The 24,686-nt window shown below is 43.0% G+C and overlaps 1 protein-coding gene across 3 annotated transcripts in view; it reads left to right on the top strand.

Moving 5' to 3' along the window:
- LOC105566365 (protein slit) overlaps positions 1–24,686 on the top strand; it is a 43,796-nt gene that overhangs the window by 4,265 nt on the left and 14,845 nt on the right. Inside the window, exons 1-13 of one of the 3 annotated variants that reach the window (XM_012020293.1) lie at positions 8,678–8,728; positions 8,921–8,992; positions 9,254–9,397; positions 16,235–16,306; positions 17,031–17,102; positions 17,207–17,420; positions 17,725–17,888; positions 18,414–18,485; positions 18,591–18,662; positions 18,754–18,825; positions 19,113–19,256; positions 19,398–19,561; positions 22,731–22,881. In XM_012020293.1, the coding sequence (XP_011875683.1) occupies positions 8,973–8,992; positions 9,254–9,397; positions 16,235–16,306; positions 17,031–17,102; positions 17,207–17,420; positions 17,725–17,888; positions 18,414–18,485; positions 18,591–18,662; positions 18,754–18,825; positions 19,113–19,256; positions 19,398–19,561; positions 22,731–22,881 (1,361 nt within the window). In that variant the 5' untranslated portion in view covers positions 8,678–8,728; positions 8,921–8,972. Of the gene's footprint in view, positions 1–8,677; positions 8,729–8,920; positions 8,993–9,253; positions 9,398–16,234; positions 16,307–17,030; positions 17,103–17,206; positions 17,421–17,724; positions 17,889–18,413; positions 18,486–18,590; positions 18,663–18,753; positions 18,826–19,112; positions 19,257–19,397; positions 19,562–22,730; positions 22,882–24,686 lie in introns of those variants that run through there. The other 2 variants (XM_012020292.1, XM_012020295.1) reach the window with 2 other exon arrangements.

Below are 24,686 nucleotides of genomic sequence, written 5' to 3' on the forward strand. Positions count from 1 at the left end.
TTCTTAAAAGTGTAATATATCCTCCGGGCGAAACGATATTTTACTGCTCTCGGTTACATTGCAGGCATCGCCACTTAAAATAATGGGGCGCGAGTACCTTGGCGGTCGCAAAGTACACCCTGTCGTTTTACAGGATGTCAAATGTTGTTGTAAATAACGCGAAAAGGCGCCTTGGATTTTTCATTGCGTCGACTCTTGTAGACTCTTGTAGAGCAGGAAGGTACCTATATCGTTGAATCGTTTCACTAAAAGTAACACATTGCTACGCAAAATGCAAACGTAATAATTCTGCAGTCGGAATTAATGGATAAATAACGTATTTACATATTTTATAACGCGCGTATTACATTTGCAAGGTAGATTTGCAATTGTAATTGCAATTTATTTATCTCCGTGTAAGCGAAATAACTATACTCGTTTCCTATAATTTAAGCGAGAAAAATATCTTAATACATACGATTCATTCGCTATTTACCCTTCGCTCGAGACGCCGGAGCGCAAGAACAAATTAAGAAGTTATTTACCGCCCGAATGACAAATCGATCGATCAATTACCACGTTTAGTGCAAACTCTAAGGCGCTTTTCTTCGCCGTATTTTAGGTCAGTTCGAGTGGCTCCTTTATACGTGGCCCCGCGTTTATCTTTGCTCAACTACTTGCGTCGGCAAACGAATCGCTCTGGCGCGCGGCGCGTCGTGACGGCCGCGGAAGTAGAACAATAGTTTGGCTCCTCCGTTTCGCTTATATGCATAACCGGGGATGTTTAGCATCGATTCCGCTAACAGGCCGCGTCGCACGCAGCTGCCGGGGAAAATGCACGCGGCGAATTAGCCTGCGTTTCTGCGCCAACAAACAACGATTGTTATTGCTGCTCCGGACTGCGTCTAAAAACCGTGACAGTCGCTTCGAACGGCGCAAAGACGCACCGAATGACTCCCTTGTTGAAGACAATGGCCGCTTGTGAATCGACGTCACGGGCGAAGCGCGCTGACCGCGGAAGTATCGACCAAGGTGCTGCTTGAAAAACTTATTGATTTTAAATATTACGATACGAATATCTCATTTCGCAAGTGTGCAATCAGTAACTTTAAATTAATTGAACGTATATGGTAATATGAGTGCTGGTGGTATCGCACGATGAGAAACTTGCATTTACAAGATTAATACTTCTGAATCGAGGAGTGAACTAAAATTCTCCGAAATGCCATGTTGTCCCACGATCGCATAATTTCCAGGGTGAATTTTCAGAAAAAATTCTCCCCGTGCACTAATGCCCAAAAAAAATGTCTAGTAATGCCCGAAATCTGTACACCGCAATGTCCTGAGCGGTCTACCCCTCGCTCTGAATCATTCAGAAATTATAATATTGTATAAATTGAACTTAATTGTAAATTTAACTCGGAGTTAAATCGTTCAGAAATTACAATATTGTAGGGTGGTAAGTTTGACAACCGATCGTCGCTCGCGTGACATCGGCTAACTACGGCTGGCGTTTAGAGAGAGGGACTAGGGGAGAATCGTGTGCGAGAGACGAAAGAGATAAAACGTGCGCGGTAGAGGGAGAGAATCGCGCCAAGAGTTCCACGAGTACCGAGAGACCACTTAAGAGTTGTATCTATTATTTTATATTAAAGCTCGAATTAAATCTAGCTCCTTCTCGGTCTTGCCAAACCACCTTTCTCAAACAATTTGAGTAGCTTTTTGACCCTTACATTTAACTTGTTAGCCAATTAATTTATTTATTTAACTTATCATCTTATTCCTATGACTGCTTTTTACTTCTACTCTTAATTTATTAATTTGCCTAACTACAAAATTATCTAATTATTCACCTGCAACAATTTCAGATATGATATTATGAATGTGTTACCACAGACTCATGAACCCATTCTGTTTCGGCATAAATTTAAATGTTCAGTCAACTTTAGGTATTTTTTCGTCCATGTACGTACTAAAGAATTCTTTTTCTATATTGCGGTTTGAGCACTTAATAATGTTTCCAGATTCTACTTGAAAAGTACTCGATAAAGGGGTTGAAACGTCGTGACTAAAATAAACGTCAATTTTGCCAGTTTGGTCGATTAAAAAAAATTTCCTAGGCACCTTTTTTAAATTTAAACAAATTCTACAATATAAATTGAATCTTATTGTAAATTTAACTCGGAGTTAAATCATTCAGAAATGATTGAAATAAAATTCCGTTATTTGACCGTTTTCTTGAGAGATAAATATTGTATGAGAAACGATGAAAAAGGACTCGCTTATTAGTTTCTCAGTATATAACGGTGAGAAGCAACCTGATTCATAAGTCATGCACATTTCTTTCGTCTTTGCAGACCTCCTCGCAGTCGTCGTTGCGACGCGATCATAAGAAATTCATGCGGAAGCAGCTCTCTCGATATCGTTACGACAAATGTCATGTTTTTATTGATTCTCGAGAGTTGCACGGTTCCCCAGCACTCGCCGTCCGCCGGACAGTTCCTTCGTCTTCGCGATGTTTTATTTTTACGTACGTTTCAAAGTGCCACGTGGATGATACATTACGGTTGATACGTCACCGCGCCGCACCGTAAATACACGAGCGTATACGAGCGCGATTTTACATCCGGGCGTTAATATTTGGTTTTACATGCGGGTTGACGCACAACGCGCGGTGCACGAGGTGAGGAATGACCGGCCGGCACGGGGCAAAAAAGAAATTTCATCTGGAGGCATGCCAGCCCGATAAATTCAAACGCAAACCCCGGCGACGCTCCGCAGCGTAGAATCTCCGTCTGAACTGTTTCAGAAGTCAGCGTGTGTTTATTGCGCTTCAACCTCCCTCGCCGCAATAAGTTTCCACGGTAATGCGGCCGAAGCTTAAGTTTAAACACCATGTTAATTGCATTGTTCTGGGACCGAGCGCAAAACGACAGTCGGTAAATGCCATCCGCTTTCCGCGCCAAACTATTATGCCGTGAATCAACGGTCCTCATTTTCAACTCACAATTATACTATTATTGTCTGGTAATGCGCACAGAAGTTTGTGTCATCTATTATCCAACGAGGCGGTGATATAAATGGTTGGCATATTAGAAAGTCTATATTGAGAGGATCTTTCAGTCATCTTTTTCCCCCATACAGCACCAAAGCTTTCAGAACATTGCAAATTCCAATGTAATATTGCACAGACGGTTCAGAGACATTCAATTGTAATATTTCGCCGACAATGTTTCGCAACCTCCGTGCAATGTTACAATGTTGCAGTGAAAGGTGTATGCAATGTTTCTGCAATCTTTCGGTGCTGTATGGGTTACCGACACTTGTAATTTTTTTTATTAGCTTTTACGCATAAAATAATACCAGGGTAAGTTGCGGACCGCATAGCAGAACATTTGCATACTTAAAACACTCGGTTCAGAAGTCTAGTAAAAAAAAGATATTGGTATTTAAAAGTTCCAATTCATAGTTGTAACTAAATTTGAAATTGGCTTTATAAAATTGCAAAATTCTTCCACACGATTAAAGTACGCGTAAAGACCAAACCAGGAGCAGTCGATTTTATATAAAAAACAGAAGAGAAAGTAAAAATATCACTTTATAAATGACTGAGGTTAGCTAACCGCAATCACGTACGACTGTCCCTGGTTTTGTCTTTACTGTATACCCGTACTTTAATCGTGCGGAAGAATTTGCAATTTTATAAAGCCAATTTCAAATTTAGTTAGAACCACGAATTGAAACTTTCAAATACCAATATCTGTTTTATTATAACGCTTGCAGTTTAACAAAATGCAGAGGATGACAACAGTAAGATTTAAATTGTAACGTCTAGTTTTCGCGAGCTGTCCAATGATTCGCTTATGGAATGCACGATTCGCCGATCACATTCTTTCCGTTCCATCTGTCACGATTATTCCAGAATAGCGAGTCGAGCGGAAAGCCGTCGATACGTCAAATCGACTCGACGCCCCTCGCCTTTTTTCACCTTCGCCGATCCAGAGAGACACCGAGTCGATGCCTCGCCGGTATAAACTCAATCAAGAGATTCCATTTGCATTTCTGCGCCGACATGCAGAAAGACTATATTTTCTCCCCCGGGAGCGGCGGTTTCTCTTTCTTATCTGACACGGTGTTTTCGCTGTACAGCTGTCTCTGTTCGCCCTTCATTCCGCTCGCTGTGAAATTTTTACGGGACGGAGCAGGGGTCGAATCGCAGACACGAGCAGTCGCTCTAAATGCAATATTCAACTTATCTGGATCTGCGATTTCGGGCGCTGCGAATGCGTTGGAAATCTATATAAGAGTACAATCTATCGGCTGAAGACCGTATTTTCCAGGGAAAATAAATCGGCCTGCAAGCGAATACCATAAGGTGTGCGTTATTACGCCTTGATATTTCATACAAGATTTTTCATAGAAAAATAGTGCGATTGAGACGTGAACAAACTGAAAGTACGTGCACCCACAGAAAAAATTTCCAGATTTTAGTAGATTTATCGCCAGATCATAGTAAGTCAATCTTTTTTAATTCGACGGAGGAGAATAAGAATTATTGATTTTATTCTGATATTGTCTTATTTTTATACTAAATGGGGTTGTGAGAAATATAAATGCGTCAAGAATATTTGTTGTCTCGGTAACAGAAATCCTTTCTGAGGGTGTGCTTGTTGCGCGTGGGCTGCGAGAATCTCTCGTATCGCGCTGTATCCAGCAGACTGTGCTCAAGTAATAAGGAAAATGCTGAACATCTCTAGTACCAACATTTTTAAATACTTAGCGTTATCGTGCAGAGATTAAATTGAATTGTGCACAGTTTCTCTTGTAAATATCATGTCGCGTCTCTTGATCACCCACGAACGCGTTATTCATTCATTTGATTACACGATCAAACTGAGATGCAATAAATTGAAATTGAAAACTGATGAGACTTGGCGTGTGGCGAACCATCGTCGTTAACCGTCACGTTGCGATCGATGAATTACTTTGCATCTACCAAACATCCGACGCGCGCGCCGTATACTAAATTGCGGATTACGTCGCGGTATTTCCTAGCGGTAGCACGTACAGACACATGATACCAGCGCGCCAAGTCTGAATATAATCACTGCCCATAAATCATTCGATTCCCAGATCCCCGGCGGGAACGCGGAGCGTATAACCAGCCACGCTCGCGAGAAAATGGAGACTCGTACCCCGGGTATCCGATCCTCCTCCCCAGTGAGACTCGTCTCACCTTGTCGCGGCTCGATTCCCTCCCTTATCTCCGCCGGAGACATTTCTACGACATTAAGCAGGCGTATCGACACGCCGCGACGCGCGGCGCCGCGTGTGAGATACGACCGGATATCCGGCCGATCCCGCGGCGGTATCCCCTCGTCTTCCTCCCCCCTGCTGTTCCTCGCAGAAGGCTCTCGTTCGGGGCGGTTGTCTGCAAACTTTGATTACATCTGCCAGCAGCCTACCCTCCCTCCCGTCACCCCCTGCCTTCTCATCCCGCCACAACTCAAATATAGACGCGCGCTACCAACACCTTATTCTTGGACGTTGTCTACCAGACCCGTCACACCCTGGCTGCCCCCTTCTGCTCCGTCAGATTCTCGCCACCGTCCCATCAGATTTACTACCGTCAAGTGCCCTGCCCTCCCTCTTTCGCTCCCGCCGCCGTGAAAACCCATGGAAACGTATTTAGCAGATGTCCCGGTCGGCGACGCGAGATGTAATTTCGTTAGCCGCTACGTGAGCCGCCTGGCAAAAGTGCGAGATGAATATTGCGCCTTCCAAGATGCTAGTGGACTTCCGATGGGCGTCACTGTTGTGCCATAGCGATCGAATCGAATCAATGACGAGATTTGCGGTTTAAGTTGCGAAAACGCGCCGATCTAATTCTTAAATCGTAATTATACGACGTTACTATCGCCGCTATTTACAAATTTGAGTGGTTTATTTTCTTCATTTAATGATGCATTTCGCTAATGACGTCTAAATTACTGCAGATCGCACTGGACCTTTGTGTGTGTCATGATTCATTGCCCCGTGTGCATTCCCATTCAGCAATTCGAAACTGTATCAATTTTAAACATCGATGCACTCTGAACGAATTTCCGATGCACGGGATCAAAGGTATTTTTATTAATTACAGTAATTACGCTATTCGGTTCTAATTACGTAGACACCAATTTTAAATGACTGCCGCTGTCTGGATAGAGGGATAGACGCTTGTTTCACTTTACGTCAAGGTAGTTGGGTAAATTAGCCTCGACTTTGGGTGACATCTGGCAAATATTCCTCGTCGGCAGCTTTGTCAATGGAACAACGCAGATATTTACAGAATCAACACGATGAACATCGGCATATTGCGAAATTTTGTCCCGTTGTAACGAGACGTATTGCAAACTGTCGCTTCGGGCGACCGATCCTTCGCACCGTTCAAACGCTCCTCCATTCAGTTCGCCGGGCAAAGGTTCCCCCATACAAGACGATTACCCGAACGATTGCCGTTATTACTTTCCGAGAAGACGCCGCGCTATTTTAATTGAGCGTAACGCCACATAAGATGACGGGGTCCCCGCGAAAGGCCACGTTAACGTTCCTAGAAGCGCAAATCTGTCGTGCAAACGGCACACGCCAAGTTTCTGTCTCATTCCTACGAGTTGGCGGTTGGTTCGCGAGCCGCGATATTTCGTCATGCAGGATGTCGTCGACGACTTTGAATGATTGCAGTAATAACGAGGAAAAGGCGGCGCGGATTTCAGCTTGCCCTCGCATTTGATCGCCACGGAAGATGGTGAAATGATCGAGGGGTAAACCGCTCGGGACATTGTGGTGTACAGATTTGCGGCATTACTGGACCAATGTCCGTTGCTAGGCACTTTTTCGGCATTGGTTTGGACATTATATAGATAGAATAGCTAATTGCAATTTTTAGTTACGCGGAGTAAAATTCGTAAAAGATCAGAGTTACGAACAATCTAAATAATTCGATTACTAGTTGTGGGCCCCAAAATGGGTTGCTAACTGTCGTTTTTCCCCCAGAGTGATTTTGGTCAGCGGTCAACCCCTCGGAAATGATCTCGCATTGTTGCAAGACACGTGCAGTCGTGGTTGTCAGAAAGGTTGTCCGGCATTGTATGACTAAATTTCGGAAATGCAGTCTATCATGCGAGATATTATAGCTTTTGCTCACTGATATGTGCAGTGACGCATTATTAGAGCAGAGGAATGATATGTACAAATGTCTATGCAACGATACGTACGAATATTCCGAAAACGTAATGTAAAACGTCGGACAATCTTTCTGACCGTACAGTTTTAGAAAAGACAGTGTAAACCGGGTTCCTGTGTAGATGAAAATGAAAGATTTGGCAGTGCATATTGTAAACAACAAAAGCAGTTTTAATTTATCATCTATCTTGATATAATGATAGGAGCTAAATTATTACAATGCTATTCTAGCGACGACATTGTTTGCTCGTCGTAATGACGTTCATCGCTCTCGCGCCGCAAAAGAACGATGGGAAGTAGTGACAACGATAACAGGAAAAGTGACATCGTTCGTTAGGTAGCTCCTAAAGCTCTCGTTAGACGCTGGGTAGCCGTCACCGTTTTATCCCGTCGAGAATTAATCGAATCGGCGATAAAGTGGATTATGCGTCGAGGTTCGATGGGCCTCGATTCCATAATGCGATTGGCCATGCTCCTCCCGCGGGAGGTATTTTCAGCTTCCTTCAAGTATAATGATTCATAATTAGATATTACCTGCAACGTATTAAGGAGGGCGCTTAATATCTTAATAGAGTTAGCGGCAAGTATTCATAGTCATTACCGCGGGGTAGTACAATTAACTGGCTCGCAACTCAGCTGAAGTGATTTTTCTATCATTATTAAACTTTTTTTGCAGGTATCTTTGGAAAGATTTCTTCAATTATAATTTTTCGTTCGTATTATTTGATAAATATTCACTTGAGTGTATTCATTAACAACATTTTACATGTAAGTAAGAAAAAGTGAAATAATTCAACAGAAATATGTTTGTTAAAACAAATAAAATAGACCACTGTGTCGTAAAATTCGCACGAGATAAAAAAATCGCGTGACAAAAGAATGAAAACGATTCCGCGATACTGCGTTCTAAAACAAAAGAAATCTGGTGAAAAAAAAACTTTAAAAGAATCGCGTTTTATCGAGCATTCGTACGGGCACTAAATTCCACGTACAAGACGTGAGGATTCCGGAAATATAACTCCGTCATTTTGTCGTCGGTGGAGAATTACACGTCAGTAGACGAAAACGAGGGAATAATTTACGCCGGTCGTCGGGCCAGAAAGGAGAAATCCGCGCCGAGAGGAGAAAGCGCTCGTAGGCTGACTTTGTTACTCGCTCTTACCCCGAGCTTTTTGTCAGGTAAAAAGTTTCCACGGGAAAAGGAACCAATTTAATAAGGCCTTAATAACTTCCCCGAGGGAGGCAGACGCTTGGCGTACGGCTGTGTTTGACGGCTACTTCACGGTCTTCTCCTTTTTCGACGTGAAGAGTAAATTCACGCTTCCTCGCAACCGAGTGGTATAACCCTTTATTGGCAGAACGGCGATACCGCGTGCTCGTCATCCTCAACTCCTCGCGTGGTGCGATTGTTCAGCTTTTATTCCGCGTCAAGGGTGGATACAGAACTATGTTTGCCGAGTCGATAGAGAGATCGTGTGTCAACGAACTTGTGGCGCGAAGATTGCATCATATCGGGAACGGAATTGTAAAAATTTTTTTTACTCGTCTACACGATACACGGATATAATTACGTCACGTGAAGTTACGTGTATTTCATTTATCGGATTGTTATATAATTTAGCGAGGCAATCTGCGAGCGCGTAATAGAGTCGCTAATTTAGATTTTTACTTGTTAAGAACTTAAGTGCTGACGTAGACTTTGCTTTTCTTGTTGCAGCGATCTTCAAGGCAATAATGTATCGGTGATATTCAAGACGGATTTCGAAGACATGGCAACGCTCCACGTTTTGTAAGTATATCTTTAATTTTCAGAGTTCTCTTAATTGTCCAGTTAATTGTCAGCTATTATTGATCTTTCTTTTTATGGCTTTCGAATCAACAAAAATTGTGTCTGAAGTCAAGAGTTTCGATATCAATTATGTAGTAGTCGCTTCTACAACACCACATACAACTTTTGTCACATTATTTTCATATAAATATAGAAAATTTGTTATTCGTATATCATTGATTCTATACAATTCTACATGATTGGAGTATTTTGAATTTACAGGTTGCTGTCGAACAATCAAATTCACACGATCGAAAGAGGGGCTTTCCAAGATTTGGTGGCGGTGGAAAAGCTACGCCTAAACAACAATCAGATACGTCACTTGCCCGATCTTCTCTTCAGCAACATGATGAACCTAAAACGCCTGTGAGTACGATTGAACACACAATCGCGCCAGTTGTTATCGCGTTCGGTCGGGGAACGCGCGATTCTAAATCGATCCGTCGACAATCAGACGTCATTTGCGTAACGAATAATATAATTATACATAAATATCTGCCGACATTCATGACCGTTAACGTAACGCATTAGCGTCCCGCTAACAGGTTTGACGGGCGTTATTACGGCAATATTGCGAATTCGAGTTATATTTCATCGCCGCCGCGAGATATCGACGAGCGTAAGAACAGAATTCGTTAAGAGCCCGCGAGCGTATTATGCCGCGGGATTTATGCGATCTGTCAGCGGTGTACGGTACATAACGCGCGCGGGTAAATGGCGCAGCGGCATTGCGAGATACGAGCGATGTTGCAACGAGTCTGCAACGTCATGAAAGTTTGCAATATCGTAGCAACATCCGCGCCGGTATTTCGCGCGGCGCGGCGGTTTCTCGGTAAGCGAAATCTCGGGAGAATAATTACACGCGAGATCAGTCCGAATGTCAGACTTCAGACACGCATAATACGCGCGACCCCCAACGTCCCTCCCACCCCTTTCTCTCTCGTCCTCATCATTGTGTCAGGCGCGACGACAGGGGGTGCGAGGTGGGTTTATATCGTAAACTTTTCAGACGGCGGCCTACATATCTACCGTATGTACTGCGAGAGAGGGCAACGCAAGCCGGGGGCTCGGTGTAACCTGCCACGCGAGACTCCCCGATCGAATGTACGCGCCGCTGCATACGCGACTTTTCACCCCCGGGCTTTAGCTTCTTAAAGGCGATCGTTCGATACCCCGGCGCGGCGCCCCGCATTTGCCTCTCGCACGCGACTCGCCCGAGCATTTTCTATCTTACGTGACCGACTTGGGTACGGATACACGCTTATCGCGAGCCGACTGTCTTATTAGCGAGACCTGATTCAGGAGGCGAAATAAAAAGGCGGGGACTGTACGATTTTAGACATTTGCCTGGCACGAAGATCGATGAAGTCATTACTTAGAGGTGATAACATCGGTGCCTCGCGTTGTACATGAATCCGTAATAAAGCGTGGCTTTTTAAATCCACGTGGCGTGCGTCGATGGTCTCGTATGCCAAAAGTGAATTCTGTATTGTTGTACTCTCTAATGAACGCCGTGAAATAATTGCCAATCAAATACTCGGAAACGTTACTACGCTTTTTCACTCGATCGCCGACCGGTTTCACTCGGCACAATTTATTGAAGAATATTTCCGAGTACGGAACGCTCTTCTGGCCGCGGCTGCACGATCTTAGAGAGCGATAGTATCGAAGGAACACGTAGCCATTCCGTATATGTTCCGTATACAAATTATGCTCATCCATAAGCTATCCGTCGAGAGCGAGCCGACCTCGTCTCAGCGACATGACTGGTTTTCTCCGTATCCGACATACGGTTCGCCTCTCGTTAACGAGAAGAGCCACCTTGGATGTCATAAGAAATTCCGATCCCGTGATTACGCCGTCCCGGGGCTCCGCTCTGTCCGTCCGTGCGCTCGTTGCTTTTCCTCCGAACGTGCGCCGTAACATTCTTCTCGATCCGGAATCTCAATCAAACGCGGCACGACGCGCTACCACGGTTGCTGAGAAAAACAAAATAGAGACAGGCCAGCCCGACGAGCGGCCTGATATCGTGCCTTTATCGCGATCGAGGGGGGCACGAACAGTTTCCGTTCGGAGGTTCCTGGTGTTCCCGGCAGCTGCCAGCCGCGCGGTCGAAAAGTGCGCGAGTCTCTTCCTCGCGTCGCGGATGACAGGACGGCGGAGATCCAGGGGGAAAGAGAGAGAGAGAGAGAGAAGCAAAAAAAAAGAGAGACGAGAAGAGCGGCAAAGAGCAAAAAAGAAAAAGGAGGGGAAAAGGAGAGGGAGAACAGAGGAGGAGGAGATCGTCCATCTATCATCCTGCAAAGTGGGCAAGATGGACGGGACTCGAAACTTGCCGTCTCGGGGCTCCGCTTCGCTCGGGCACAACCTACAGTTTCTGACGATAAGGCTGGATCAGCCACCTTACAAAGGGACGTATTATGTTGCGACCTTACGGCGAGATTCTCACGGGCGTTCGGATGCGCGATAATCCTTCATCCGACGCGGATAAACCAGCGTTAAAATCGCGAAGTGGAAGATGCTAATTCGCGCGCTATGCCGGCCGCTATTCCGAAACTCTCGGAAACTCGCAATTCCAGCGGCGGCAGCTTATTCTACAGTTCTCTCTTCGACGATGTTTCTCTTTAATTTATATATTAAATCAGACCGTGCTATCTTCTTAGTACAAAACTCGCTATCTTCTCTTTTTGCAAAGATGCCAGATGTCGGATTTTGTTCTTTGTTGAAACGAGCCAACGGAAGAACAAAATGGCATTATATCTCTCGGAATTATTTTAGTACACTTTTTTTTCTCCACTAAAATACGTAATTCTCTCGCTTTTGTCAAGTTATGACAAAACTTGCTACACGCGACAATCATTGTTTGCATATACGCGACTAAGTGAATTCCCGAGCGAGCACGATTCAGAAAGTTACCGCCAATGCGGGGCCGTGGGCCTGATAATTGAGCGATAAGTGGACGAGGCGATTAATCAGACTCTTCTTAAAACAGCTAAAAGCTACGTGGACTTAATTGCGCGCTCGTCTCGTAAATTCGACGCCGGGGATGTGGGCAAGTCGCGGCGAACGTAACGTATGATTAACCCGTCGCGCAAACGTAGAAAGGCACGGGTTATTCCACGCGGTAAGAGGATGAAACCTACGTGATAATAAATGGTTTGACACAATGGAAAGGGGCGCGGACACTCCGTTGATTAGTATCGCGCGGCCGTATTGCGGCGCTTGTAACGCGATACGCGGGACAGCGACGTGCAAGCTGGTACTTTATGACGCTCGCGGCATTTGTCCGCATGTACGCTTAAGCTGATAATAACCAGGACAAACGTCCGCTGAACCGAAGCCGCGCGAATAATTTAGGCTGATGGTAGAAAATGATTCGTAAACGCTCAAGGGTCTGGGCAGAAAAATTGTCGTAATTGTTTACGATTTTGTCGTAAGATTTAAGTCGGAAGTAATTGTCGTAGACGTATGTCGCATCCCTTGCATTGCGTCGCGAGACGACATACGCACAATTCTTCGTGCGTTGACCTCCGACACTGACTTACGTCTTGCGGCAGAATTGCAAACAGTTACGACAATCGTTCTACTCAGATCCTAAGTCGTAGACGTAAGGCAAGGCAGAGAAAAACTTAAGTAGTATACAACAGACTTTTACGACTTCAGTTTTTCTCTGCCTAGCCTTACGTCTACGACTAAGGCAGGCTTAAGCGTTTACGGATCGTTTTCCGCCATCAGCCTTAGGGGGACAACATCCGAGGAGCCACGTGGGGGCCACAGCGATTTTCGGACGTCGACAAATTATAAGCGCGTCATACAAGGAGCCGCGCGCGCAATCTCGGTTTATCGCTCGTGAGAGAATGGCTGTAATAATTATCGTGCAGTTGTTATCGCGTATCCCGACGATCGTAATACGCTGTATAATACAGCTTTCACGGCCCTCGCAGTAAATCCCTCTCATCCCCGACGTTACGGCGTCACGTCACACGCGACCCACGGATGTAAAACCGCGCGGACAATGTTGTTGAACATTTTCGTACATTCATCCGACGTGGCTGTGTCGCTCTCTTGACACGTCGTTTCACATCTTTATTTCTCTCGATCGAGAAAATTAGTTTTTTAACAAATTTCGCAGACGCCAGAGGTGGTGGATACGTCTACCCGAGGGCGCGCCAAGTTTTCAGACGGCCGCAGTTTTCCAACTCACGTCGCAAGTATGCTAAACGGAAAATGCCGGGAATCTCAGGGCGTAGGGCGTCGTCGTGGAAGCTATTAAAGCCAGTTTACCACACGCAGGAGCGTTGCTACAAATGTCCCTGCGTAACATTCTGAACTGTTGCGTCCGAAGAATGCGCCGTCGTCTCTCCGGAGACCGCGATCCTCGGTGTCGCGGCGGCGGCGGCGGCGACGACCTCCCTCCCTTAAGTTTCACAACCCCTCGCGGCAGCGCGATCGTGCCATCGGCCGCGAGAGATTGCGGGGCGTGGAGGTTCCTGATAAACAGAGGCGGACGATACGTCGGATCTCGTTTCGTCCCGTTCTTATCGCGGTAATACAGTTAGCGACGCCGGCGACATTCGGAATTGGACGGACCGCGCTCGCGAGAGGACCACCGGGGTCCTTTTGTTAGTTTCGCGCGGCCACGTCGAAATTCGGTAATTGCTTTCTGGATTGGCTCGAGCGAGCTCAGAGAGGTTTCCCCAGATCCCCCGACTTATATGACTCGAAAAGCACATAAAGCAAACGCCCGATATGCTCGTTTTCCCTGTTGATTATCGTCGCGGCTCTTTATCCTCGTCTATTCTCCGGGCTCGCCTAACTTGTCGACTCTGACGACGCGACGTCATGCATCGCGTATATTTCGCGTGTCCCGTCCCTCCCTTGTGAATTTCAAACGTTTTACTAACCACATAATTTCGCATAGTCTATTTTCGCCTATTATTCGCTCTATCGCATTATTTCCATGAACGCAAATTGATTTACGCTTAATTAAACTTTGGCGCGCGTTTCTATTTATTTTACTTTTATCTCATTATACGTAATAGCGATTCGTCGAGTCTCGTAATCAATCGCCTGAAATAATGAGCGATATTTCGAAACAGACTTTGGCATGCTCCTTTTGTTGAGTCAGCGTGGGCACTTGGAAATTCGGAGATTGGTTTTTGCGATTGGATCGGGCGCAGTGGGAATTTAATATCCCAAATTTCTGTACGCGAAGGTACTCGATTCCGGCTTATCCATTCACGTGTTTCTCGCGTGCATTTCTTGTTGCGCATCCACCCAATTTATTAAATTATACGTCTATTCCGTCCTATTCTTTCCTCCCTGACTTATTAGCACGCGTTACTCGCCTCTCTCGAAATAATTTTCAACAACACTTTTGCCGACGTGCAACAAATTGGAATTGTGTCAAGTACAAAGTTTCTGGACAATAATCGATAGTTGTAAAACCGTTTTTAATTCGTTTCATAGTTTCCACGAAAGTACTCTAGAGAGATGAACTTTTATTGCGCGGCGTGTGACAAACGTTTATTCGATGGCACGATCAAACTCTACGGGGACAATAATATTTCGCGCCGCCCAACTCGAACGCGAATGACGCGAGTTCCCTTTGTGCGTTCGGTGCAGACGTGGCCGCGCGTCGAAATTCGGTAATTACTTTCTGAATTGGCTCGAGCGAACTGGGAGTTGAATCTCCCGGTCTCTCACCTTACGTCCCTCGTCGTCTTTCTCTCTTTCTCGCCGCTCCCTCCGCCTCGTTCTCCGTTTCGCGTTTTTGTTGTTCTTCTTTCGCCCGCCGCAACCCTCCTCGCGTTCCCTCGCGAACATAATTACAGATTGCGAGTTCCAAGCCAATGGATGGTCAATGGCGAGCCGTACTCCGAGACCCCAACCTATCATCACAAGCCTCTGGTTAACTCAGACCTCGAGAAGAGGTTTCGAGGTTCCACGATATCCGCGCACTTTTCGAGGGGCTCCAACTACGCCATTTGTCTAACCCTCGATTCGAGGTGTCTTTCCATATCAATGGGAGACGATTCAATTACTTGCTAACCCTCACGCGTGCTTTCATTAGCGTTTTTAATTACGTAGTGAATACCTCGACACGCGCAGTAGACAGAATGTCATTGAAAAAAGGTTAATTTTTTAATATCTATCTTGAAAAAGAAGAGCAACCGCAATATCACGCATACATCCAGTAGTAAGGGTCGTTTTAGAAATAGCGAGTCAATTTTGGAGAAGCTCGGAGCAAGCTTCGAGCTTCACGTGATCACGGAGTATGTTAAGATAATTCGTAAGCAGCCGGCTGTCGCGTGAGACCGTGGAAATGGTCACTCGTTACGTGGGTAACGATCCCGACCGCGATGAGAAGTACTTGCCAAGTCTATAGCCACTCACGTGACGGTCTGGTGCACGTGTGGCCGGTCACACGCACGAGCGGCAACTTTCTGGAGGATAATCGCGCACGCCGAGGAGGCACTTGCCGCGGCATTCGACGCTCTTGAATAATTGATCGAAAATGTAGGACGAACTCGCGACTACGGCCGCAATAAAGTGGAACGTGCGGGTGTTGCACCGATGATGGTGAACGTGGTCGTCCGCCTTCGGGAACGTAAAAGCTGAGAGGTCAATGGACGAGTTAACGAACGTGATGCCGATGGGCTCTGATAGTTTTCGAATATGCGACAATCACATATGTGGAAAAGAGGGACAAAACGCTGCTGCTTTTGTTGATTTCGTATACGAATGGAAAATTTGATTCGTTTTATTGGTTGAGTTACAAACAGAAATTGAACTCATAAATATCACGTCACGAACCAACGAAATATTTTCATATAAAAAGTACCTTTTCATTATAAAATATGTATATGCTGTTCGATATACTAGTAGTAATTCAACTCTCTCTCTCTTTCTCTAAATCTCTCTGTTAAAATATCAATTTGGAAATTAAAGGAAAAAGCAGAAAAAAACAGAAAAAGTTTCTCTCTAAAAACAGTTTATAAATAACTATGTCTTTTTGATGATGTCTTCAAAGTTGCACGTAATAGAGTGATATTTTTAATAGAGTGCACCATTACGAGTTTGATTAATCTTATATATATTATCTTACATATAATCTTCAGATAATAATTGCGATTGTTAAAAACAAATAATAGTTTGACCACAATCGGACATTTGGTAAAAATGTTTTATTCTGTTTTACAGAGATCTTAGCCACAATCAGATCGCCACCATAGGACCGAAGACTCTCAGAGGAGTGTCCGCTCTCAGACATTTGTAAGTATCTTATCGGATGTGCTTGCCACAAAGACAGATTGTTCCGTAACAATCTCTCTCGAGGCCATTTAGTCACAGTCTAGTAGCCCATTATAAACTATGCTCAAGATGTTTTACATATGACAACTCTACTCACGTTACAGATAAAACTCTGATAAAATATATAAATTTCAGATAAAGCTTACAATTGGGTCGTTTACTGCAAAACTTTTTCTATATTACTTATCAGTTTAAGTAGTAAGATGTCATATGGTCAGACAATTGTAATAGTCAACGGATAGTTTACACACTTTCTCGAAGTATATGATTAATCTCTCTTGCATAATTATATCGTTTATATAAAAAGTTTATAAAAATTAAATATTTTATTTCTAAATTATAAAATCTTTTAAATATAAAAGTAACAAGTGACTAGACTTTCGGAATTAAATGTAAAAGTAAAAGGATTAAGGCTGCGAGAGTCAAACGCGGTTATTAGTGCGGGTCAATCTAATATACCAAAAGGTTTTAACCATCTTCAACGATGAGTTCTTTAAGGTGTGCTCCATTGTAGACTGAGGGAATTGGGAATCTAATTCATGTAAACGATTATCCAATTTGAGTCAACTAGAAAATTGACTACTGGCGTCCCGTCTAACGAACGAATTATGATATTTGTATCCTCAAGGAATCAAAGTTAAAATAAATATAAAAATATAAAATTTTACTTTTTCTCTTCTTGCAGATTACTTGACAACAATGTGCTGACCTGCGTGGACGAGGCGTCGATACGAGAACTGAAAGACTTGGAAATATTGTGAGCATACGAATTCGTTGAAATTATTTAGATTAGGCGTCTCGCGTTAAAGTTATCTCATGTTCGAGGGAATACAAACATTTCAAATCAATTATTCATTTTAGAATGTTGAACAACAACAAACTTGTAACGCTCGGCAAGGAGATGCTGAACGGCTTGTCGCATTTACGAACTTTGAAGCTTGCGGATAACGCTTTCGCTTGCGATTGCCATTTAGCATGGTTATCGCGCCATTTGAGGACTTATCCTCGCCTAGGGCAACATACACGATGCGCATCTCCGGCTCATCTCAAGGATCGCAATCTCGCCGATGTGCAGGTGAGTCTAAAGAATTATGTTATCATCCATTCAATTTTGCAAAACCCACAAACGTTTATTCCCCATCAGAATTTGTGCAAACAATTTACGTTAATACATAAATATGCTACATATAAATATATGTTCTCATCAACTATATGTGCGTGCGCGTATAATTTAGCTTGAAACTTTTACTATTTCAATCGTTACCCGAATATTGTATAGAAATTTTTGTAGAATATTTCTGTGGTCGTCAAGTGTGCCAATGTCGCTTTTTATTAGCCCAGCTCGTACTTGACACGACTTCTAAACTTATTGTTTGCAGGAGCACGAGTTCAAGTGTTCAGGCCTGGTTGAGAGAACGGGATCGGAATGCAGCGCTGAGCCCCAATGCCCGCATCCTTGTAAATGCGCTGATGGGATCGTCGATTGCAGAGAGAACTCCTTGACGAAAGTGCCAACCCACCTTCCCGAGGACACCACTGAATTGTAAGTAAAACTCGCGCCGTGTTCGCGCATTGTACCTGTTCTTCGCCTGAGATTTATTTCGCGCTCGCGAATGTTATCGATAACGCGGATTGACTGAGCTATAATGGCGTTGCTTTCTCAAATGCGCTTTATTTCGCCCCCGATTTGGAATTTACAACTGTTGCACGTGACACAGCAAATTAATAACAAATTAAATATTCTCTTCATTTAAATTTTTCTTTAAAATATTTTACTTCTAAATTCACAACTTTATCAATAATTTTTCCAAAATAATTTTGTGTAAAATTGATAGTCACAAATAATTGTTTGCAAGTAAAGTCCATCGAGATTAATAATATGTGTACACGCGCGAAACGGGACAAAATATATTTTCACATATGCGTGGAAAAGAGTAGCGAAACACGAAATAATACAAACGAACAGAAAGCGATCGATAGTCTCAGAACTTTGTGAAGCAGCGACCAACATAAATGTGCAGATTCGCTAACTTATTTGTGTAATTTGTTTTTCCGTAATTGCCTGCAGGCGGCTGGAACAGAACGGCATTACGGAAATTCCACCCAAGGCTTTCTCGCCATACAGAAAATTGCGAAGAATGTGAGTGATATTCGTGACTGACTTGCTCTAATATATACTATACACACAGATCGCTATTGCGCACGTCGACCGCAACGTTTAAACTTTTATATGTTTTACTCGTAGTGACCTGAGCAACAACCAGATAAAAAAGGTGGCGGCTGATGCTTTCCACGGATTGAAATCCCTCGAATCCCTGTACGTATATTTTTTTCCTTTACTGTTACAATTTAAATAACATTCTTCTCCATTTAATGACAACGCTAAATAAACATACATTTTGTCGCAGAGTTCTATACGGCAACAAAATCACTGAGCTGCCAGCTGGTCTTTTCCAAGGCCTGACAAATTTGCAGTTATTGTGAGTAGATAAGAAAAGAAGACTATCAATTTAACGAACGAAACTAAAACTGAAACGAATAATTGCATGGAAATCAGTCTTATTAAAGTTAATAAATTGAAATAGGTATAGGTTTTTTTTATTGCATGATGCGAGGTCGACTTGAAGAAGGCGGGAATTAATAATTCATATTAGAGAACCACTGAAGAAAATGTTTTTATTCATGGCTTCACGTATTGTTCTCGCTTTCCCGTGAAGCATCGCAACGAGGCAACTGTTGGAAATTATGGCGAAACTTATTGTTTCAGGTTACTGAATGCCAATGAGATATCATGCATACGAACAGACCTGTTCAAAGACTTAACCAGTCTCACCTTGCTATCTTTGTACGACAACAATATACGTTCGTTAGCTAATGGGACTTTCGCCAACCTGCGGAGCATCAAAACGCTGTTCGTATTGTTAATACAAAAATTCTTACAAACATTTCCTAACTTGCGCGACTGTGTAAAAAAGTTGTTTGTCATTGAAATAATTAGCGAAGAAGATATTTGAAGTATCTCCAGCCAAGTACCTTTGATTCTTTTTCGCAGACACTTGGCGAGGAATCCGTTCATCTGCGATTGCAATCTACGCTGGCTGAGCGCGTATCTTCACGCGCATCCAATAGAGACATCCGGCGCTAAATGCGAAACGCCAAAAAGAGCACAGAAACGGAAGATCGATTCGATGCGGGACGACAAGTTCAAATGTAAGGGTAAGCACGATTCGACTTTTCCGGTATATCTCTTCTTAACACTTCGGCAGAGTAATGTACAGGTCGGTAGTCTGTGTGGAGGAAAATATATTGCACGATGAATGTAAATAGGCCCCTATTATCGCTGACTTGCATTTACATTTTCACGACATCTTCAAATCTTTGCATTATCATACAAGCATTTACATTCATATTCACATCTGTGCGAAATTAATCATTTACCCTTGCATCAATACAATTTGGAGATATATCATCCGTCTCATCTCGGCTCTTAAAATCGATAGTGGCGCTTACCTTACGCGTGAAAGGTAAGAGAAAGCGAACGAGTAGAATGAATTAATATTGGTTTTTTTTCCGCTAAGAAAGGATATATCGAAAGCCGATGCCAAGCCATTGAAATTGATCGATCGTGTCACTTTATTATCAATCACGTGTGATGGCACACGACGTGCCACATCCGAACCGATCCACGGTTTCCATTTTCACTCAATGTGAAATCACCCACCATCGTTCCCGTTGCTTCCAATGCTTCTTGCATCGCATATCCAGACACGTACGTCTTCTCCTTTCTCTCTGTCTCGATTCTTCTTCGTTCTTGTCGACACGTCCGGAACAGGTGACCAGACGATCTATATAGATGCTCTCGCACGGTAGGATAAATGCTGGTCACTTTGCCGGGCGCATGTAATTGCCGATGGATGTATCTTGCTAACCGTAATACCACCCGGTGTGCATTAATGTCAGCCGATGTTATTATGTACACGCGCTTGCAAACTCGTTCGTGCTCGCATAATGATAATCATTTATCGAAACGAAGCTGCATACAAAACGATTTACGTAGATTGACGTGCTCTAAAAGGATGTATTTTTGGGGGAAATTTTATCTTTCTATCGACATACGAAATTGCCCTTAAAATTTTCACGAGAGAAAAGTGAGAGGAAGTATTTCAGTTATTCACTTTAAATTGTAGGAAATTATTTAAAAGTGTTTTCTAGCTATACGTTTTAATAATATCGGAGCAAATTTATATTTTCTATCATTAAAAGTGGTTCTTCGACGAATATCTCGTACTTTATACGGACGTATGATACATTCATCGCGCGCTTATTATATCACAGTCCGTAAATTTTGATATGCGACTTCCGGAATTGCAAGAATTCTATGTCTCTGTTATTTTCATCGCGCGGTCGTTTGCATTTGCCCGGTCTTTTTGCGACTTCGTAATTCCAGAGAAATTTATTGCAGATGTACGAATGTTCCCTCTGTAGAATGCATCTTTTACGACACATTTTTTTGCGGAGCGATCCGTGTTTGCCGTATCCGTTTGAGAATAATACCCAGAAGTCTCTAACCTTCCTTTATGCAGCCTCAAGTTTCACCCGGATGCACTCTCCTTGTACGCCATGCTATTCCGAAAAGCGCGTACGTGTACACGCGGTCGTGCAGTAGGTGAGATGCAAAAACCCAACAGAACCGCGTAACATTTTGCTTGTTAACATCTTGAATACCAAATAGTCGCGCAGGCAGATTTTATACAAATAAAGAAAAAGTTCCTCCGACTATCTCGCGGCTATGTTAATGCACGCTTTAAAAAGAAACAAATTTACCTTCTTTGCATAATAAAACGGCATAAGTTACTGGCATACATTATAAAGCTTATTTGAAAATCCATATTGTTAAACATTGAAGACTTTTACTCCGAGCAATATGCGCGATATGCAAAATATGCACAGTGATTTATTTGCCGATTTTCTCCAAGGGAGAAATAAGGGCAGCAGCGCGTATGCAATTAATCTACTGAAACGCAGCAATATTCGCTCCTTGCGACTTATCTCACACACGTTTGCACAAGACTCAATTCGGAGTTAAGAAAAATAAACATTTCGATAGCGCACATGTGCACCTATGCCGGTATAAGTGCGCGCATAACTGCTACATGTAGTTTCGCAAACAGGAACTTACGTCGCGAGCGTTAAACTCGTAGACAACTTTCGCAACTTGCGCCCCCGGTCACGGCAAAAATTTACACGATACCCTTGCTTCTGCATTACGAAGGATTTCGCGAGAATTAGGAGGAGAGTGCTTCTAGTTTTCGTAGAAGGAAACAAATGTTGCTCCTTAAGCGGCACTTCCATCCGAGTACGTAAGAGTATTGGCGAAGCGGAAGGTGAAAGAGACAACGGAGAATAATCGATCAATTTTAACTTTGTTTACAGAACACGCAAATTTGTTTTTGTCCCTTTTTTTCTATCGATCTCTTTCGTTTTATTATTTGCCTCGAGCAAAACTCTTGCCAGTTTTATATATTCATATAAAATATAAATATTGTACAAAGGTGTCGTGTAGTTCAGTGGGATATCCGTTTTCCATCTTTTATTCGTTGCAGTCCCCTTCGATACAAAAACTAATGAATATTTTTTTTAATCGACGTTACCTGCAACAGCTGTTAATATGCAGTTTTATTTATTTGTGAAAACATGTGGCGGTAAAGGGAGAAATGAGCGCGAGCGCATCGGCGAAAAAGAGAAGAAAAGAAATCATCTCTTGACGACGCGACGTTTAATTTTCTCGCATTCTTCTCTTTGACCCCGACGATCGGCGGGTGAAAACCCGTTATTGTATTTCGACCATCGCGGAGAAAACGCGCGGTTGCTATGCGAGATGCTGGCCGGCATTATATTGTACATGTTGCAATGTGTATCGCCGATATAATTACGTATGCGTACATCACACCCGGCAATTTGTAATGTGGTGTATAATACGATGATAAATCATTTCTGCCGTAGCCGCACTCATACATAAACATATTTAGCCCTCAACACTAACGCACGACGTTAAACACTCGATTAACGTGCAAGTACATACGGCATCGCGCGTACGGGCGGTTTCGTTTAACGATGCCATTAATTACACTGTTCATTATCAAAATTTATCGTTAATGAATCGACGTCATCATCATCATCATTACGTTTACTGTATAATTACATTTGACCGACGTAATTTTCACGAAGAAACGCAGCAATTCACTTGTGGCCGGGACATGACACGACCGCTCTGCGCACGACGTGCATACATTATCCCCGTCGGAGCGGAGTCGCGATCGAGTGCGGAAGTGTTGCTCAGGCGCGATTGTTAAAATTCGTCTCCACCCAGAAATTTTGTCCGCAGGTGACGAGGAGCTGTTAACGAAAAGGGCCGGCGAGTGCATTCTGCCTGGCGCTTGCCCGGCGCCGTGCACATGCAACGGCGCGACGGTCGATTGCTCCAACAAGAGATTAACTGCGATACCAAAAGACTTGCCGCTTTACACGTCCACTTTGTAAGTATACTTCTCTTAAATGGCGTGTTAAACCGCCACGCGTGAAATCCGCGAGAAAGAACGCGCGCTGTTAATTTCAACGCTAATCACCGATGCTATCAGAGTCTTGTCGGATAAGCCCGGTAAACTTTTCCACTGTTGATGAGTAAATCACATCGATAACGGGGAAAAAAAACTTGACGGGCGAAAGACGTGGCTTCCGTTAGACAGCTTCCTCTAACAATATTTTACTTGTCCGCGTTATATCGCTGTTGTAAGCGACGTGCGTGGGCGTGCAAAATGAGAAAACCAAAGGCAAACTCAATTTATGTCAAACAGGATGTAGCAGCATCCGCAATATATTTCGCGCAGTTACGTTTGTCACGCGCTTGCACCGCGAACATTTTTAGTGCCTCCCAAAATACTGTCTGACACTGAGCCGATGAAGAGGTAGTCGATCTAAAATAAGGAAATCGCCCCCACCAAAATGCTTGAGCTCTCGAATATTCAGGTATTAAACAATAGCGTTTACCTTTGCCGGGCGGTACACACCGCCTCTCGTAATTAAAAATATAACAAGGAGTTTTTAATAAATAATGGGTAATAATTATACGCTACAACATTTAGTATTAATTACGCTACACCATCAATAATAATGTTGGCAAGTTGCAAAATCATTTATTCATCTAAATAATGACGTTACATCTATGTATATATACAATAGGTATATTAAGTCATAATATTAGCAATATTAAGGAATGAGATTATGAAAATTGATATCGGTAAATACAGTAACAATATCGCGCATTAGCGCGAGTCATAATTATGTCTAATAGTCTACTAGCGTGATAAACATAGGCACAATTTAATAACCGTTAGTAAGTGAATTGCAGAGCAATTTGTAAAACAATGTAAATGCCAAAGATGATGAGTCAAAAAATTGAAAAAGGACCGATTAAATTGCCCGTATAATCGCAAGTAACGATGGAAGAAGATATAAAGTTCATTGATCCGTCACGAACGGGTGTGTCGTTTTGCAATTAGTTACGTTACTGATTTATAACTGTTTTGCAATTAGTTTAATCTAACGTAACCAAATAACTTTCTGGATTATTATTACTTTTCGATGAAAAAGTGTTCGTTTTAAATTATCGAGTATCGGACAAGCCGATCGATTGGCCGGTACGGTCCAGGCGAGCGGTTAGGATGAATATCATTCGTCTGTAGAGAATTCTCGTCGCTCCGTTCGAATATTAATTCGATCGTTGAACCAGATAATCACCTGATTAAATCGTGGAGTGCGATGGGAAAAGAACAATGAAGATTGGACCATTATTCGCAGTAAATTACGGATACGGTCCGTTGGATCGGCGCTTTGTGAAAAAAATTAATTTTTCGATACCATTGAATAATCAATACATCAGCTCTTACAAAGAGATCTATATGCGCAAGAAATTAATGTTTTCCTAATGCACGTAGTTCTTTCAGCTTTTGCCTTTGCGATCTTATTCGTATTTTATTTTAGTAAAATTTCGTGCCAGTAGTACACATACATTGTATATATTGACGTAAACTTGGCCTATTCTTTTGAAATCAAGTCTTCTTTTTGAGCTTAAGAATGGTCTATTTACAAATAAAATAGCAGACGGTTATAAACAATTGCTACAACAATTTGTTATTGTATTTTATTTCATGCGCAAAACATACATTTTTACTCTCTGACATATTCCAGGTTAATAGGTTTATCTGAATGTTAGAGCGTATTAATTACGAACAAAGCCAAACAATCAACTGCAAGTTACACTACTGCTCGATATATATCGTAC

Source organism: Vollenhovia emeryi, unplaced genomic scaffold, assembly GCF_000949405.1.
Source record: "Vollenhovia emeryi isolate VEMERY1.0 unplaced genomic scaffold, V.emery_V1.0 DF939145.1, whole genome shotgun sequence".
NCBI classification, from domain to species: Eukaryota; Metazoa; Arthropoda; class Insecta; order Hymenoptera; family Formicidae; genus Vollenhovia; species Vollenhovia emeryi.